The 18,304-nt window shown below is 57.3% G+C and overlaps 1 protein-coding gene across 3 annotated transcripts in view; it reads right to left on the bottom strand.

The window, feature by feature from the left end:
- Positions 1 to 364: 364 nt before the first annotated feature.
- Positions 365 to 18,304, bottom strand: part of CDHR4 (cadherin related family member 4) — a 32,261-nt gene continuing 14,321 nt past the window's right edge. Inside the window, exons 8-20 of one of the 3 annotated variants that reach the window (XM_050960110.1) lie at positions 16,597 to 16,733; positions 15,948 to 16,131; positions 15,323 to 15,473; positions 14,704 to 14,800; positions 13,183 to 13,401; positions 11,628 to 11,767; positions 9,848 to 9,998; positions 9,150 to 9,364; positions 8,451 to 8,590; positions 7,861 to 7,902; positions 4,609 to 4,696; positions 3,910 to 3,943; positions 477 to 2,696 (exon numbers count right to left, since the gene is read on the bottom strand). In XM_050960110.1, coding sequence (XP_050816067.1) covers positions 2,641 to 2,696; positions 3,910 to 3,943; positions 4,609 to 4,696; positions 7,861 to 7,902; positions 8,451 to 8,590; positions 9,150 to 9,364; positions 9,848 to 9,998; positions 11,628 to 11,767; positions 13,183 to 13,401; positions 14,704 to 14,800; positions 15,323 to 15,473; positions 15,948 to 16,131; positions 16,597 to 16,733 — 1,654 coding nt within the window. In that variant the 3' untranslated portion in view covers positions 477 to 2,640. Of the gene's footprint in view, positions 2,697 to 3,909; positions 3,944 to 4,608; positions 4,697 to 7,860; positions 7,903 to 8,450; positions 8,591 to 9,149; positions 9,365 to 9,847; positions 9,999 to 11,627; positions 11,768 to 13,182; positions 13,402 to 14,703; positions 14,801 to 15,322; positions 15,474 to 15,947; positions 16,132 to 16,596; positions 16,734 to 18,304 lie in introns of all 3 variants that reach the window. The other 2 variants (XM_050960111.1, XM_050960109.1) reach the window with 2 other exon arrangements.

The raw sequence follows: 18,304 nt of genomic DNA, 5'->3' as shown, positions 1-18,304 counted from the left end.
TCAGCAGGTCACCTATCTCCAGCATGCAGACACCCAGTTCCCAATGGGATCCAAACTCCAAATTAATCTGTCTTACTCTGTATAAAGCTTATACAGGGCAAATATATAAAGCTTATACAGGGTTCACCCTCTACAACACTGATAGAGAGATATGCACAGCTCCCCTAGGTATTAATCACTTACTCTGGGTTAATTAATAAACAAAAGTGATTGTATAAAAAGTATAAAAAGTAGGATTTAAGTGGTTTCAAGTAATAATAGACAGAACAAAGTAAGTTACCAAGCAAAATAAAATAAAACTCGCAAGTCTAAGCCTAATGCATTAAGAAACTTTACGGGTAAATCTCACCCTCAGAGATGTTCCAATAAACTTCTTTCACAGACTAAACTCCTTCCTCGTCTGGGTCCAGTCCTCTCCCCTGGTATAGTCCTTGTTAGTTCCAGCAGGCATCTTGGTGAACAGCAGGGGCTTTCTCATGACTGGGACCTTGTTTTTTCTATTCCACCCCCTTTTATAGCTTTGGCATAAGGTGAGAATCTTTTGTCTTTCTGGGTCCCCACCCCTCCTTCTAAAATGGAAAAGCACTAGGTTTAAGATGGATTCCAGTATCAGGTGACTTGGTCACATGTCACTGTAAGACCTCATTTTTTCATTACCCACTGGCTGGTCTAGTCTACACATATACAGGCAGGCTTGCAGGTAAACAGAGCCATTTAGAGTCAATTGTTCTAGTAAATGGGAGCCATCAGGGCTGGCTCTACTGTTTTTGCCGCCCCAAGCAGCGTGCCGAATTCAGTCAGAAGACAGAAGCTGCGCTGCCGCAGACAGCTGAACATAGAAGCTGCCGCCAAATTCCCGCTGTCGCGGAAACGCGCGTGCCACCCTAACAGCACACAGACTGCCCCCGCCGTCCACTGCAGCAATTCAGTGCGCTGCTTGGGGGCAAAAACACGCAGACTGCCGCCCCTTGCAGATTGCAGCCCCAAGCACCTGCTTGGGATGATGGTGCCTGGAGCCGGCCCTGGGAGCCATCAAGATTCTACACCACCATTAATGGCCCACACTTTGCGTAATTACAGTAGGACCTCAAAGTTATACTTTATATTTCTAGCTTCCGATACAAGAATGATACATACATACATACAAATAGGATGAACACACTCAGTAGATTATAAGCATCGTAAAGAGACCTGTTGCATAAAGCAAATTCCAGTTACATTATATTCACACTCATAAGCATATTTCCATTAAACATAATGGAGTGCAATGTCACAGGTGCGTTAGCGGCTGGTGTTTTGCTCAGAACAGTTTGGAGCGGGCTGACAGCCAGTGTTTTGCTAAGGACAGTCAGGAGTGGGGGTTGGCGGCTGATGTTTGGTTCAGGACAGTTGGCTGTGGGGGTTGGCCAACGGTTTGCCAGGACAGCTGCAGAGGGTTGGCGGCTGGTGTTTTCCTCAGAACAGTTGGTGGGCTTAGCAGCCAGTGGTTTGCTCAGGACAGTTGGAGGGCTGGGGTGGGGGTGGCAGCTGGTGTTCTACTCAGGACCATTGGGTGGGTGGTGTTTGTTGGCCAGTGTTTTTCTGAAAGCAGTAGCGAGGGGTGGCGGCTGGTGTTTTGCTCAGGACAATTGGGGGAGGAGTGGTGGGAGGTGGGGTTGGTGGCTGGTGTTAGGTTCAGGACACTTTTGCTGGGGGCTGGCAGCTGGTGGTTTGCTCAGGACAGTTGCGGGTGGCTGGTAGCCATTGGTTTGCTCAGGGGTGCGGAGGGGCTGGTTCGTGCCAGGTGCTGCTATCCTGTGCATTGTGAGGCAGGACCCTTCTCCAGTTGGCAAAGTCCGTTTGTTAGATTTTAAAGCTAAAATCCAACTGGCACCTCAGCAGATTCCGCCCTTGTACACCATTCTCAGCGCCTCTGGCCTGAGCTATGGCCCTTCGTATTGGAGGCACCCACACGGCTCTTTCCCTTTCCCAATCACTGCTTGGTGCAGCGAATGACACGGAACATGGCTGGCCCCATACACCCCCTGCTCTCCTTTAGCTGAGCCCAAATGGCCAGTGAACCCAGTGCTTAACTTGATACCCCTCTTCCCCAGGACGACTTCACTTCTGTTGGGTGGGACCCTGCCTCCTGGCTCTCGAGCTGTCCTGGCAGGACCCCTCAGTGTGCCAGCCCCTTTAGTGTCTCGCTGCCTAGGGTAAGACACATAGCTTCATCACCAGCTAGGTTTGACACATGCAGCCTCCATCCCCCCTGCTTCTGTGAGCTCCCCACAGCAAGTCCCCCTGCGATGGGCACTGAGGGAAACCTGCACCCTCAAAGGGAGAACTGCGCCCCAGCACTGTGGTGACTCAGCAGAAGCGTACAAGCAGGAGGGTTTTTTGGGAGTCTGGGACCTCATGCAGATGGTCCTTGGTTAGCGCACAGAGCAGAAAGATACAGCCTGCCCTATTCTAGGGACCAGCCACGGCCTGTCCGCAGAAGCTGTGCTGGGAGGACTCAGGGAGGGGGAGGCTGTGACCACTCAGACTCGGGGGGGCGGGGGGCTGTGCCCGCTCAGACCAAGTGCAGGGCGGGGGAGCAGTGTGTGGGGGAGAGGGAGGAGGGCTGTGTCCACTCAGACCAAGGCGGGTGGTGTCTGCTCAGACCCAGCGGCGTGCTCCGGTGCTGCTGTTGAAGAGGTAATCCTGACCTGTAACTTGAGACAGAAAGCACAGCGCACATCACACTGGGCAGGGCCCACATCCCTCCTGGGCTCTCGCCAGGGGCAGCTGCCGGGCTCTGTACACAGGCTGTGGGGCTGGAAGGGCTGTAATGTGGGGGAGACTTGAGCGACCAAAAGGGGCCAAGTGGGAGTGGCATTTTGCCCCTGCCCCAAGGGCCTGTGCTCAGATGTGGAACGGCCGCCCCTGTGGTGCCATGGGACAGGCAGAGGCTCAACCGTCTTAGTGCCCCAGACATGCTCAAGGTCTCCAAAGTGAGGGGGCAATAGGCCCTTTGACCACCCCTGCCCACATGCACAGCTCTTCCCTGACAACACAAGAGGGGGCAAGACTCTGCTATGGGGCGGTGCCCAGGGCTGACTTTAGGCCACTTCCTCTGATTCCCCCAAATTGGGCCCCGTGCCTAAGAGGGCCCTGCACCCAGCGAGAGCATGGCAAGCCCATGGCCCCATGACCCCAGCTGGAGCACTGGCCAGAGCCCTGCAAGCCCCGTGGCCCCGCTACCCCAGCTGGAGCCCAGTGACCCCGCTCCCCCGGCCCAAGCGCAGCAAGTCCTGCAGCCCCGCTCCCCCAGCCAGAGCGCCAACCCGAGCGTGGCAAGTCCCGTGGCCCGCTCCCCCGGCCAGAGCACCAGGCAGACAGCTCTAAGCATGTGGCCCTGCTCCCCGGACCAGAGCGCAGCAAACCCCGTGGCCCAGCTTCCCTGGCCGGAGCGCGGCAATCCAAAGTGCCGCCGAAGACTCGGAGCACAGCCCGGTGAATACAAGCCCCACAAATCAGGCCCCACACTTGCTAAAGCTGGCCCTGGTGGCGCCTCACCTGCAAAGCCCTGGTTCCAGCCATGCTCTCTTGCTTAGTGGGGGAGGGCAGGGAGCTAGCACTGGAAGGAAGGAGGTGGTGGAGGGCAGAGGCCAGCACTGGTAGGTAGGAGGTGAGGGAGGGATGGGGCCTGGCACTGGCAGGGAGGGAAGGGGGCTGGCACTGACTGGCAGGAAGTGGGGGAGGGCAGGGGGTGGCACTGGCTGGGAGGAGGGGGTCAAATGCAGGGGGGAGGGCAGGGGATCAGCACTGGCTGGGAAGAGGTGGGGGAGGGCAGGGAGCTGCCTCCGGCTGGGAGGAGGTGGAGAGAGGGCAGGGCACCGGCACTTGCTTGGAGGAGGTTGGAGAGGGCCGGGGCCTGGCACTCACTGGGGTCCTGGGCGCGGCCATCAAACTGCTCCTGCTGTGGAGACAAGAGCAGAGAGCGGCTATTCAGTGCAGAGCCCCAAACTCCACCTGAGAGCCAGAGCTGTACGAATAGGGCAACACTTACCTCCCACAGCAGGGGGTGCTGTGAGAGCGAGACGAGGCACTGAGGGGGGCATGAGGCAGGCACTCTGGAGGGCACAGCCAGTAGGGGCTGCTGAGGGGGCGGGGCAGCTTCACTCGTGGGCACAGCCAGAGGGAGGTGCTGGGGGGGCGGGGCAGGTGCACTCAGGGGCACAGCCACAGAGGGTGCTGGGGGGATGGATCAGGTGCACTGGGGGGCACAGCCAGCAAGGGTGCTGGGGGGGCAGAGCAGGCGCACTTGGGGGCACAGCCAGCAGGAGGTGCTGGGTGAGGGCGGGGCAGGCACACTCGAGGGCACAGCCAGCAGGCGGTGCTGGGGGGGCAGGGCCAGCAGTGGGTGCTGGGGACAGAGCAGGCACGGAGACTGGTCCTTCCATCTGGGGAAGGTGCCCAATGTCTTGGGGGAGCTGTCGTGGGCCATGCCAACCGCAGGCTCTGCCAGCCTCGGAGGGCGAGGTTGAAGTGGGGGCCTGGCAGGTGCACAGGCTGGGGGCAGTGCTCTGAGGGAAGCCTTGGCAGGGCTCCTGCCTGGCACATGCTTGGACAAGGCATCAGTACCAGGCTGAGGACACTGGCGTGGCTGGTCTCCTTGTCCAGCTCTCCCGGGACTGCGTTGTTCTGTGCCACATGGGAGTCTAACGAGGCCCTGAGGGGAGTGAGAGGACAGTCAGGACATGGGCCCCATGTGGGGCAGGACCCCAAAGAGCCAGGCCTCTACCACCTGCGCTGGCGCATGCCCCTCCCAAAGCCTGGGCACACTCTTCTGGATGCCAAGGCACTGGATCTGGGCGCTGGAGCTCCCAGCCTGGCAGAGGGGTAGCCCCTGCCATCAGTGCCTTCAGGCTATGGAGCACAAGGAGCTCCCTCGTGTGAGGCTTGGGTCCCATGCCAGGCAACAGGCACCAGGGCAGGCTGTGGTGTACAGGGCTGGTCACTCTGAGAGGGGCATAGAGAAACAACATGGTGCGGTAGGGTGCCTCCCGGGAGCTGCAGGGCCCTATGGAAGGCAGATGCCATTTCCTGTGGGACTGTCCCAGGCCCTGGTCTAGCAGGGCAGCCTAGCACCCAGTGCCCACACCTGACCAGAGATAGCTCTCAGGTCTCTAGCAGCGCAGCACCGCTACCATGGCAAAGGTCTCAGTGCCGGTACCAACCCATGGCAAAGGCAGAGGCCCTCCCAGATGGATCCGTTGTCTGCCAGCCGAGTCCCAGTTTATCATGTCTAGCCCCCATGCAGCCCAGCCCCGGAGATGGAGCATACCCATCTGGGAGGAGCATACCCCACTCTGTAGGAAATGATACCAGTTAGTTCTGTGTTCTTGGGGAACCAGGATGCAATATCCAGCCTGTCTGACTCGTGAAGGACACCACCCCTGCCCTCTCAGGCTCTGCTTGAACCAAAACCATTCAGAGGAAAGATTTACAGAAAGTAATGAAAAGGCAGTGGGAGACACACCTAAACCCCCCCTGACAAAGGTGACAGGATTAATGCAACTCCCCTAGCCTCATTTGCATCAAAGATGGGACAGGGAGACCTCTATTAGCATACAGAATGGAGAACAGAGATTACCGCACGGAACTCTGGGACCAGAAAAGCAGGGAAGCACTGCATCATGGGGGATCTCTGCTCCAGATGTTAACGAACCTACACCTGCACACACCCAGCTCACAGTTATCAGACCAATTCTAGTAATGAATCCTTGATTCATATCCAAAATACTGAAGCTGCCTAATTGTATTGTAAGCTCCTTTGAAGAAACATCACCCATAGCCAGGAATGATCAGTTTCTATTGTCTAGCCTAAAGAAAACCCTTGAGTTATCAGTTTACCCATAAACAAATCTAGTGTTCTCCATTGTTGTTTTCCTACAAAAACCCCTACTCACACTCAAGTAAGTGTTCTGATGCCTGGATCCAAACTCTGCATCAGTTCCACTGGAACTTCATCTTCTCCTGCCTGATTGTGCTGGGGACTCTGCCTGTCTCCAGTACTCAGAACCCTGAGCTACCGTCACCTGGGAACCCTGACCAGTTCAAGCTTCATGGAGTGGTGAGACCCCAGCTCTCTCTCTCTCTCTCTGTTTTCTTTTCACGTATAACTTTTTAACCCTGACTTGTTTGATCAAGTATAGTTTTCTATATCTGACTTTTATAATCTTTAATAATGTAACTGTTATGTTTGTTTAAACTCTCCTTGTGTGGTTATCACTATTATTCAATAACTTTTATGGTTAAGCTGGTTGCTTCCCTCCCTCTCTCTGAACTTTACTCTTTTGTGTTTTTGGCTCCCTCATCTATTCTGCAGCAACGTTCCTCTTACCTAAGCTAAAGGTTCCTGTAGCACCCAAAAATACTGTGGGGTTTGCTCATCAAGTGGGTTACTGCCAGAACAATTGTAATGTTAAAGTGGGGATAGTGACATGATGAACCTGAGACATACGAGGGTGGCAGCCTGGAAGTGCTGTTTGACCCAGCCTGCTCAGGCTTACTCTATTCCAGTGCTGTACCTGTGGCATATAAGATTGGGAGCTTGGAAGTGCTGCTTGGCCCAGCCCACTGAGTCCAGGATCATATACAGAGTCAGCTTGAGAGTGCTGATTGACTTGGTCCATTCAGACTTGCTCTGTTAATGTGTGTGTGTTCATCTGATTCTGGGGCTGGAGGAGCCCAGCCCTGGGGAACCTAGGTCCTGCAGGATAGCTCCATTGGGAGGGGATTTGCAGCAGGGAGAAGTAGAGCTCCATATGAAAACACAAGTGACACAAGCAGTACATTGATAGAATTACAGAACACGCCCCCCCCCCGAAGAGTAACCCTTACAGGCAGCCCCCCAACCTGAAGCAAATACTCACCAGCAACCACATACCACAGAACAAAAACACTAACCCAGGAACCAAACCCTGCAACAAACCCCGTTGCCAACTCTGTCCACATATCTATTCAAGGGACACTATCATAGGACCTAATCACATCAGCTATGCCATCAGGGGCTCGTTCACCTGCACATCTGCCAACGTGATATATGCCATCATGTACCAGCAATGCCCTTCTGCCATGTACATTGGCCAAACCAGACAGTCTCTAAGTAAATGAATAAATGGACACAAATCTGACATCAGGATTCATAACATTCAAAAACCAGCAGGAGAACACTTCAGCCTCTCTGGTCACTCAGTAACAGAGTTAAAGGTGGCAATTTTGCAACAGAAAAGCTTCAAAAACAGACTCCAGTCAGAAACTGCTGAACTTGAATTAATATGTAAACTAGATACCATTAATTTCGGCTTGAATAGTGGCTGGGTCATTATACAAACTGAATCTATTTCCCCATGTTAAGTATCCTCACACCTTCTTGTCAACTGTCTGAAATGGACCATCTTGATTATCACTACAAAAGTTTTTTCTCTCCTGTTGATAATAGCTCATCTTAATTAATTAGCCTCTTAGAGTTGATAGGGCAACTCCCACCTTTTCATGTTCTCTGTATGTATATATATCTTCTTACTATATGTTTCATTCTGTGCATCTGATGAAGTGGGCTGTAGACAACGAAAGCTTATGCTCAAATACATTTGTTAGTTTTTAAGGTGCCACAAGTACTCCTCATTCTTTTTGTGGATACAGACTAACATGGCTGCTACTCTGAAACCTAATAAACTAGCATACCCCAAAGTAACGGGCAAATCTGGCAACAGGAATGGCCCTGGCCCAGGACTGGCTCCAATGGGGTCCCCAACCGCCAGCTCTAGGGTTGGGTCTCCTGCATTTCCTCAGGCTGGGCCAGTGGGGAGGCTGTGGAGAGGCTCTCACCTGTCCTGTAGGAGTGGCTGCGCTGACTTGTCCGGAGCAGGCCTGCAATGAGGAGCACAGAGGAGTGGTGAGCTGGCAGGAGCGGCGCCAGAGTTTCTGACGCCCTAGGCGGACCGTCATTTCGCTGCCCCCCCGCAGCACCGGTGGACCTACTGCAGTCATGCCAGCGGACGGTCCGCTGCTGGAAAGGCTCCAGTGGAGCTGCCGCAGTGATGCCGGCGGGCGGTCCGCTGGTCTAAAGGCTCCAGTGGACCTGCCGCAGGCATGACTGCGGTAGGTCCACCGGACCCGCGTGCCGCCCCCCCGGCAAAATAGCGCCCCTAAAAAATTCTGGTGCCCTAGGCCATTGCCTAGGTCGCCTAAATGGTAGCACCAGCCCTGTGAGTGGGGAGTGGGGGAGGGCAGGGGTCGGGGCCCCTGTTGTCCTAGGGGCCGGGAGCAGGGGGTGGGTGGATTGCTGTCCCTGGCAGAGATGGCTGCCCTGCGACATGGAGCCCTGAAGGCCCCTCCTGGCCAGGTGGCCACTGGCCGTGGCAGGGTGTGTCCTGCCTGGCAGCCCTGCCTATGCCACTCTGCGTGTTAACACTCACCTGTACAGGAGTTTCCAGGCCAGCCATGCCAGCGCCACCAGCAGCAACACCATGGAGACGGTCAGCACCACCACGAACCAGGGCGAGGGTGCCCAGAACCGCTCAGCACGGGTGACAACTAGCGGCTCCTTCCGCAGGGTCTGCTAGCAGAGAGCAAAGTGCTGGGAGGCCTATCAAGCTGGGGTGTGGGCATGCTGGGGCAAGGAGCTCTGCAGGCTGTGGGCAGTGCTCTCATGAGACAAAGCAGCTCCATGCACTTGCAACACAGGGCACTGGGCCTCAGCATGGCTTGGGGCACCATGTCACAGGGGGCTCCCTGTGCTCAACACCCTGCCAGAAAAGGGGAGGCGCCGGGAAAGTCTGGCACAGCGTGGGCTCTGGGGTGATTCCAGGACACAGACTGGAGCCCTAGGTAAGGAGACTGCTCCCCACATCCCAGCGCAGGCTCCACCCAGCCCTCCAGCGGGCACCTCAGCTGCAGGCTTATCTCTACCCCCTTGCCAAGGCCAGGAGCTGTGCCCACAACAAATGCGGGTAGAAGCAACCCTCCAGAGGAGACATGAGAGCAGTCAGGTTGGGGGGCCAGAACAGGCTAGGGGGGTGGGGGAGTTACCCTGGGCCATATGGCTACCCCAGGAGAACAGAGCAGGCTGATGGTCAGGGGCTGAGTTGGGGGCACCCTGGAGCTCCCTGGCTAACCGTGCGTGTAGTGGTGGTGCTGGGCATGGTAGTGGCCCAGGGCGTCACGTGCACGACCAGTGTGGCTGTGGTGCTGTGGCATGGCGTACTGAGGCTGTCCGTCACCTCCACCAGCAGCTCGAAGGTGTGGGGCTCACGAATGCTGTCGGGTGAGTAGGAAAAAGCGGAGTGCAGCAGGGTGCTGCCCGCCAGCCGGAAGCGCCCATTGGTGTTGCCTGGCAAGGAAAGGGCCTGATGAGCCTGGGGTCCACTGCCCATCAGGGGAGTAGTGCGGAGAGGATGCTGTCCCACACCCCAAGTGCAGAGAGCACCCCCTCACTGCCCCACCACAAATCCCCCTTATGCTCACTGCAGACACTACCTCTGAGGCCCTGCCAGGTCCCCACAGAGCGTAGACTGAGACGTGAGCCCCTATGAGGCCCAAACCCAGCCTCTTCCCTCCCTCCCACCCCCAACAGGTAAGATAGGGGCATGGAAACACCCAGCTTACCCCCACACACATCCAAGGCTAGGCCAGGGACACAGAGCCCCTCCCCCCCCAACAGATAGGGCAAGGGCACAGAGACACCCATCTCCCCCTCCCAGGGCGAGGCCATGGGCATGGAGATGCCCTGCTCCTCCTCCAGGGTTAGGCCAGGGGCACAGAGATGACCCCTGCCCTGTGCTAGGCCAGGGGCATGGAAACGTGACCCACTCACCTCCCACAAGGGTGTAGGTCAGGGGCAGCATGGTGCTCTTATCCTCGTCAGAGCACTGCAACTGCACAAGGGGCAGGCTGGGGTCCCGGGTGGAGTAGATGAAGACCTCCTGGAAGGGGGGCGTGCAGCGTGGGGGCTGGTCATTGGTGTCCTGGGGGCACACAGAGGCCTGTGCTGAGAACAGCTACCCCAGGGCTGTGGCGCAGGTGGCATCGCAGTGGCACTTGGGGCCCAAGGTGGGATCAGGATTCCCCTAGCTGGGCAGGTCAGCCCCAGGCCAGGGCAACGGGCCATTCCTGACCCAGGAAAATTCCCAGCTCTCATTCCAGTGAAGTAGGCTGCAGAACAGACCCTGGGCACCAGGGCAGCATGACATTCCAGGTACACAGTGACAGCACGCTAAGCCAGCGCACTGCCCTCTGCTGATAGGGCCAGAGCAGTACCATGTGTGTCACAACCTTATACTGTGCTCCCAACTAGCATGCATTCACCTCTCACTCCTGCCAGGCAGATCTGTGCTAGAGAAGGGAGGTGGGGTGAGAGTCCCATTGCTGGTGGGCACAGGCAGGGCCAACCCTGCAGCATCCCAGGGGCAGCCCCATTGCCAGTGGGTATGGGCAGGGCCATGCCAGCAGCAGCCTGTAACCCATGTTTCTATTGGTTCTACCAAAGATCTGTGGATGGCGCCATGCCCAGGGGCGGCTCTAGACATTTTGCTGCCCCAAGCAGGGCGGCGTGCTGCAGGGGGCGCTCTGCTGGTCACTGGGAGGGTGGCAGGTGGCTCCGGTGGACCTCCCCAGGCATGCCTGCAGGAGGTCCATCGGAGCCGCGGGACCAGCAGACCCTCCGCAGGGATGCCTGCGGGAGGTCCACCGGAGCCGTCTGCCGCCCTACCGGCGACCAGCAGAGCGCCCCCCGCAGCATGCCGCCGCAAGCACGCGCTTGGCATGCTGGGGCCTGGAGCCGCCCCGGCCACGCCCGTGGGCTGTTGGTTTCCCCTCCTCCCCCCAGCTTCTCAAGCCCACCACAGGGGGCAGAGGGACTCCATGCTGCTCTCTGTCTCTGGTCACAGCTGGGGTGCTGGCTGCCAGTGCACTGAGTGGGCTGGGTCCCGAGGCCATGAAGAGCCCGTCCCTGCACAGCACCAGCACAGCCTCCTGCAGCCTCATCACCACTTGGAGGGACCTTGAGGCTGCCTGGTCTGGGCCCTCCACCCTCCAGAGTTCTCACTTCAGCCATGTGGCAGAGCCTCATCCCTCCACTTCAGGAGGCAGGCGAGTCCGGGGGACCCCCTGTGCACCAGGAACAGGCTGGCACAGGGCTCCCAGCTGGGCCTTTGGCAGGGTTGGCTGGGGACACCAGGGCTCTAGGTGCCTGGCTGCTGTCTTGGCTCACGGGAAGAGCGGGCTGATTCGAAGGATAACTAGGGAGGCTTCCGCTGAGCCACCCCCCCTCCATGCCTGAGCACTGTGGAAAGGCAAAGCACCCCTGTGCTAATAAAGAGCACACTGCCCTCCTGTGGCCAGGGGCTGAACCCAAGCATCCGAGGCTCCTAGCAGATACCTTCATGGGATTTGATCTGTTTTCTCCTGTAGAACCCTTGGAACGGCACAGACCGAACCGCCAGGCCGAGGACACGCTGAGTTGGCAGAGCCAAGTGCTCCAGAATTAGGGAACGCCAAAGTTAAGGTGGCCTGAGTAACCTTAACCAGCCCCCTGGCGCACATGAGTTGTGGGCCTGGCCCTGGGTCCGGCCAGGAGGTGCACAGCGGAGCATCACCTGCACTTGGATGGTGATGTCACACAGCACACTGCGCTGGTGCCGTGGGTCCGCATCATTGGCCACATCCCGCAGCTGCACAGTCAGGATATAGACCTGCTTGCTCTCGTAGTCCAGGGGCCCGAGCACGTGAATTTCACCTGCATGACACAGGAGCAGCCACGCAGAAACATTCTGGGGAGACACTCACAGCCTGGGCTCCTCAAGAGAGGGACTCAGGGTCAAGGTTAGGGTCAGGTGAGGAGGGGGCTGCCTGGAGGGCAGGGTAGGGGAGGAGTGAAGGGATAAGAGTGAATGTGGGGTAATGGGGTCAGGGAGGGGATGGAGTAATGGGGATGGTGAGGGGGTAAGGGGACAGGGTGGAGGAGGGGTAATGGGGGCAGAGCAGGGTGGGATAATGGAGTCAGGGCGGGGTTGGAGTAACGAGGGTGGGTGGAGGGCTAACAGGGGCAGGGCAAGGTGAGGGGGATAATGGGGTCAGGGTGGGGATGGGGTAATGGACGCAGGGCAGGGAGGGGAAGGGGAAACGGGCAGGGCAGGATGAGGGAGGGATAATGGGGTCAGGAAAGGGACGGAGTAATGGGGTGGGTGGAGGGGTAACAGCAGCAGGGCAGGATGGGGGTGGGGTAATGGGGTCAGGATGGAGATGGAATAATGAGGGGTGAGAGGGGTAAGGGGCAGGGTGGGGGAGGAGTAACGGGACAGAGCAGGGTGAGGGTAATGGGGTCAGGACGGATGAAGTAACGGGGCGGGTGCAGGGGTAACGAGGCGGGGAGCAGGGGAACAGGCTCAGGGACAGGTGGAGAGGCTAGCATAGGCCCACGCAGACTGGCATGGTGTGACAAAGTGAGACTGTCCTTAACGTTTCCTCTGAATACTGTAGCAGTGCCTCAGTTTCCCCCATGCTTTTCTTAAGTCTATACGTGGTGGGATAAGGGGGTGTGATTGTTGCAAAGCGCCAGTGTCCATAAATGGCTGACACTCTGTCTCCTGGCAACTAATGGCCTGGGCCCTTCCCCCCTGCAAAGTGATAACTAAAGGTGTTGGAGAACAAAGGAATCAGGTGACCTCCTGGCCAGGGAAAGGGACAAAGCCCAGAGGAGGAGGGGCTGGAGGGTGAGTCAGTTTGGCGCTGGCTGGGGACGTGGAGTGAGGGGAAGACTTGGTTGTCTGGCTCACTGCCCCCCAAAATGGACCCGGCTGAGGGGTCCTGTTCTCTGTACCTACAAGCTCTGTTTTAGACCGTGCTCCTGTCATCTAATAAACCTCTGTTTTACTGGCTGGCTAAAAGTCACGTCTGACTGTGAAGTTGGGGTGCAGGACCCTCTGGCTTCCCCAGGACCCCGCCTGGGCGGACTCGCTGTGGGAAGCACAGGGAGGGGCAGAGGATGCTGAATGCTCCAAAGATCAGATCCAGGAAGGTGAAAGCCATGTAAGCTTCTTGCCCTGAAGACAGTCTGCTCACAGAGAGGAGACTTCACCAGAGTCCTGACTGGCTTTGTAGGGAGCAGTTCCAGAGCATCGCCTGAGGACTCTGTGACACATGGCAGCTTACCGGTGCGTGGGCCGATGTAGAAGGCGGGCGGGCTGGTGCCGGCACCCCCAGCAATGCTGTACTCAATGTTGTTGAAGGGGTAGTCTAGGTCTGTGCCATTCACCCGGCCCACTGTGTCACCGAAGGCTGCATCCTCTGGCACGCTGAACATGGTGCTGGCTGGGCAAGCAGGTGAATGCTCGTTCTTCGGAGTCACCGTCACCAGCACGGGCACACGGGCTGCATCACAGAAGCCGGGGGGGTGTCAACTACATGGGGCCGGGTTGTCTGGGGATGGAGGGTGTGATGAAGTAGGGATTTTCCCTTGTTATGTTGAGAGTCTTACTGTTGAGAATATGTGAGTTTTACTGTTTTGCATGAATACTGTGTGTGCCTCAGTTTCCCTGTGTGCTGCACCAATACCTCGGTGGCGGGAATAGGGTTGCGTGACTTTGCCTGAGACCTGTGGGGCAGGTGAGGCTGCTCAACTGCCTGCACATATGTTATGACCAGTGCCCTTCGTAACTTGAGACCCAGGAAGGGGTGCCACCAGGTGACACCTTTTGCCCGGAAAGCAGGACAAAAGGGAGGAGGAGACCTAGTACTCCCCAAAATGGACTTGGCTGAAAGTCACTGATTTCTATGCTAACAAGTTCTGTTCTACGCTGTGTTCCTATCAACTAAAAAACCTTCTGTTCTACATGCTGGCTGAGTCATGTCTGACTGTGGAGTTGGGATGCAGGGCCCTCTGGCTTCCCCAGGAGACTCACTGCAGGAAGCATACGGTGTGGAAGGGGATGCTGAATGCTCTGAGGTCAGATCCAGGAAGATGGAAGCTGTGTAAGCTTCTTGCCCTGAAGACAGTATGCTCAGAGAGGAGGCTCCCCCAGAGTCCTGACTCGTTTCATAGGGAGTAGTTCCAGAGCATTACCCAGTGAATCCGGGCTGTCTGGGATGGGGGGGACCAGCCTCCCAGGGCCGGGCTGTCTGGGGATGGGGGAGATCAGACTCCCAGGGCGGGGCTGTCTGGATATGGGGGCAGAATTGGGGGACTGGGCTATCTGGGGATGTGGGGGGACCAGCCCCCAGGGGCCAGGCTGTCTGGAGATGGGGGGAGATCAGCTCCTGGTGACTGGGCTGTCTGGGGATGTAGGGGGGTTCAGCCTCTGTGGCCAGACCATCTAGGGATGGGGGGACCAGCCCCACAAGGCTGAGCTGTCTGGGGTTCGGGGGTGGGGGAATAAGATGGCTGTCTGGGAATGGAGGGTAACAACCTCCACGCACACACCCGGGCCAGGGTCTTGGGGACTGGAAAGGTTGTTTCTTACTGACAGCTCCATGGGTGGTAAAAGAGGGGCTTCGTGACCCCATTGTATTCTGGAAGTTGTGTCCCCTATGGCTGCACCTTCTGGCTAAGGGTTACGCTAGGATTCGTGCTGCCCTCAGTTGGCGCTGCCCAGCTCCCACTGCCCCTGCTCTGCCTGTGCAACTGGACCGAGGGGCCTGGGCCAGGCCGGGGATCAGCGGAGCGGGGACACTCACTGCTCAGCGGGGGCTGCCCACTGTCTGTCACCAAGATGGTGGCCACGTACTGGAAGCGGGCGCTGGCAGCTGAATCGTAGTCCAGGGTCTCGTTGACCTGTGGGATTCAAACCCAGGCAGTTCAGAGGTGCAAGGGCTGGACACTGAAACTCCCATAGTCAGGGCTGCCCGTTGGGCCCTGCCATCTCCATGCCTCCCCCTGAACCCCACATGAGCCCTACTGGGGAGAGAACCTCGAGTCCTGGCTCCCAGGCCCCCCTCCCTCTACACTCTAACCACTAGTCTCCACTCCCCTTCCAGAGCTCGGGTCCTGGGGACAGAACCCAGAAGTCCTGACTCCAAGCCCCTCCCATCGCCCATCCCCCTCCAAGAGCTAGAGATAGAGCCAAGGAGGCCTGGCTCCCAGCACTACTCCCCCAGTTCTAACCACTAGCCCCCATTCCCCTCCCAGAGCTGGGGATAGAGCCCAGGCAGTTCACAGCTGGGCTCCCTGAGGGTTGCTAGGTGGAGCAGTCTGGATCCCACAGACCAGGCCCCAGCAGTGCCCCATGGTGCCCTGCTGGCTGCAGAAGGCACTGGCCCTGGCCAGGTGTGCCCTGGCCCTGCCCGCTGGGTTCACCTGCAGCCGGGTGCCCTGCATGCGGAAGCTGTAGCGTGAGTGCTGGTCGCCCTCCACCTGGTAGCACAGGGAGCTGTTCCTGGCATCTGGGTCCATGCATGTCAGCGTCACGAGAGTCCAACCGATGGGAGTGTCCTCAGATACCTGAGCCCTGGCAGAAAGAGGGCTGGGGTTACCAGTGGGAAAGGGGAAGGGCCAACAGGACATGGGCAAAGGGAGGGGACCTCTCTCCTGCCCTAGTGCCAGGTATGCCACCAGCAGCCCTGCCACACTGCGGCCAGCACTCAGGGCCCATCTGCATGATGCTTCAGCCAGGGCCACCTGTGACTAGGATCTCACCGCACCCCAGGCAGCAGCCCCTTCTGCAAGGAGAGCTACAGGGACCTGGCCAGCATTGCAATGTAGGGTATGTCACAGCTGGGGATAGAATCCAGGAGTCCTGGCTCCACCTCCCCCAACCACTAGACCTCACTGCCCTCCTAGAGCTGGGGCAGAACCCAGGAGTCCTGGCTCCACACCCCCCTCCCACAACCACTAGACCTCACTGCCCTCCCAGAGCCGGGGCAGAACCTGGGGCAGAATCTGGTTCCCAGCCATGATGGGGGGCGGGGGCAGGGAGCCTTACAGGAAGACTGCAGGGGAGCAGCGGGGTGCCAGTGTGTTGGTGGACAGCACAGTGATGTTGAGGCCCATGGTGTCGCTGTCACTGGGGTGCAGCATGTTGTAGGCCCTCACCAGCAGTTGGGTGTGTGCCAGCTCTGGGGAGCGCTGCAGATCCAGTTCGTAGGTGTTGCGGAGCTCGCCAGTCACTGCCAAGGACAGGAGGGTGCCACCACATGCTCAGCACCAGGGCGGGGCCTCTGCAGCCCTCAGTACACCAAGGCAAGAACAGGGATTGATGGGAAGGGCTGCCCTCAGGGAAACTTGCCAGCTTCGCAGCCCCGCCATGTTATGAGGGAGGCAGAGACATGTCTGCAGCCATGGCCCTGGCATGTTATGGGGTGGGGCAGAGATATGTCCCTGGCCATGGCCTTGCCACAATGGTATTGGGGGATCTCAGAGATGCCCTCCAGCCACAGCCTGGCCATGTTATGGAGGAGTGCAGAGACAGCTCCCCTGGCCACGGCCCTGCCAGGGTATAAGGGGGCAGACACATGGCAATGGCGATGGCCCCGCCATGATATTGGGGGATCCCAGAGATGTGCCATGGCCCTGCCATGTTATGAGGGAGCCCCAGGGCTGTATGCCCGGCCTGGGGCAGCACCGTGGCTCACCTGCATCAATGGTGTAGAGCCCGTGAGCGGCCGGGGCGATGATTTCATAGCGCACGTTGTCCCCCTGGGCCTGGACCTGTGTGATAAGCTGCATGGCACCTCTCTTCTCCAGCACGGCCACGCTGCGCCACTCCACCCTGCCCACCACACAGCAGAGGTCAGTCCAGCCACCGCCGGCCTTGCCACCACCAGGCACCCACTCAACATCTGCCCCAGGCACCCTCACCCCCCTCATGGCCACCAGCAGGACTGGAGGGCTGCCATATGCTCTCTAAGAGCCTCCCCGCCAGCATGGCTGACGAGTCTGCTGCCCAGCCGGACTGCGCTGCCTGCGTACGGCCCCCTGATGCCTGCCCCTCCAGGCCTAGCCTGCGCCCTACGTCTGGGAACATCACTCTACACTCTTGCAGCCCACACCCCTGCCCCCTGCACCCTTGTGCCTCAAATCTTCCCCCTGCGCCCTATGCCCTGGGAACATCTCCCTGTGCCTGTGACACCCCTGTGCCACACATCCTTGTTCCCTGTGTCTCAAATACCTTTGACACACACCTCTGCCCCTGAGCACATCAGCTTGCACCCCACACCCCCCGCACTCCAAATCCCCATGCTCCACAATCTGCCACCTGCAACCTAAGTTCTGGGAACATCACCCTGTGCCCCACAGCCCTCCACCCCAAACTCCTGCCCCTAAGCCCCAAATAACTGCACTCCATGCCCTCACCCCTACTCTCAGTGTAGTAGTAGGATTTATTGTTTGTATTTTGTATAATTTAGAATGAAGGATAAAGAATAATAAGATAATAATATAGCCATGATTGTTTTTCTTCTGCATTGCAATGTGATGTTCCTGTTCAAAATGTTTTGTGTAAATCAATTCTGTTTTGTGTGTGAATAAGGAATGTGTGTGTTAAGAGATAAGTGTGAAGGCCAACACCAAACCAGATGTTCTAGGGAGGACTGGAGACAGATACAAGGGGGCCAGAAGGCTGCAGCACGCCCCTACTGAAATGTGAGAGGAGGGCAGATTGACGACTCTAAAGATGAGACAGGCACCTATCAATGGGGACAGGATAGCTGTGGCCCAAAACACCATGGGATAACTCCCTGAGAGCCTTCATGAAAGAATAAGATAAAGGATGAGAAAAACAATTTAAGAAAACAAGCACTTGTCAAACAACAATTGAATACAGCATGACCGTGCAAAACTTATTGGTCCCAATGAAGGAAAATCACTATAAAAACAGAAAAGAGTCCTGTGGCACCTTATAGACTAACAGACATATTGGAGCATGAGCTTTTGTGGGTGAATACCCACTTCGTCAGATGCATGTATTCACCCATGAAAGTTCATGCTCCAATATGTCTATTAGTCTATAAGGTGACAAAGGACTCTTTGCTGCTTTTACAGATCCAGACTAACACGGCTACCTCTCCGATACTATAAAAACAGAGTGCCTTGCCATGAAACTTTGGGTTTGTCCTGCCAAGACTTCCCCGGAGCTTCGTGTCGCGACCAACAGAACCCGGCTCCTACCTACCCATGATCAACCTAGCTGGCCACTAGATTGATCCGGACTCTGGACTGGTAACTATAACATCGACTGATGGGACAGAGTGTGTGTGTGATTGAAAGCATATGCTAATTGTTGTATCTTCAGGAAATGTGGTGTATTGCCTTTTCCCCTGAAAAAGATCCCGTTTGCTTCTT

This window comes from Gopherus flavomarginatus, chromosome 6 (assembly GCF_025201925.1).
Source record: "Gopherus flavomarginatus isolate rGopFla2 chromosome 6, rGopFla2.mat.asm, whole genome shotgun sequence".
Lineage (NCBI taxonomy): Eukaryota > Metazoa > Chordata > Testudines > Testudinidae > Gopherus > Gopherus flavomarginatus.
Note: the sequence above shows the minus strand (reverse complement) of the source record. Positions and strands in the feature narration are given on the sequence as shown.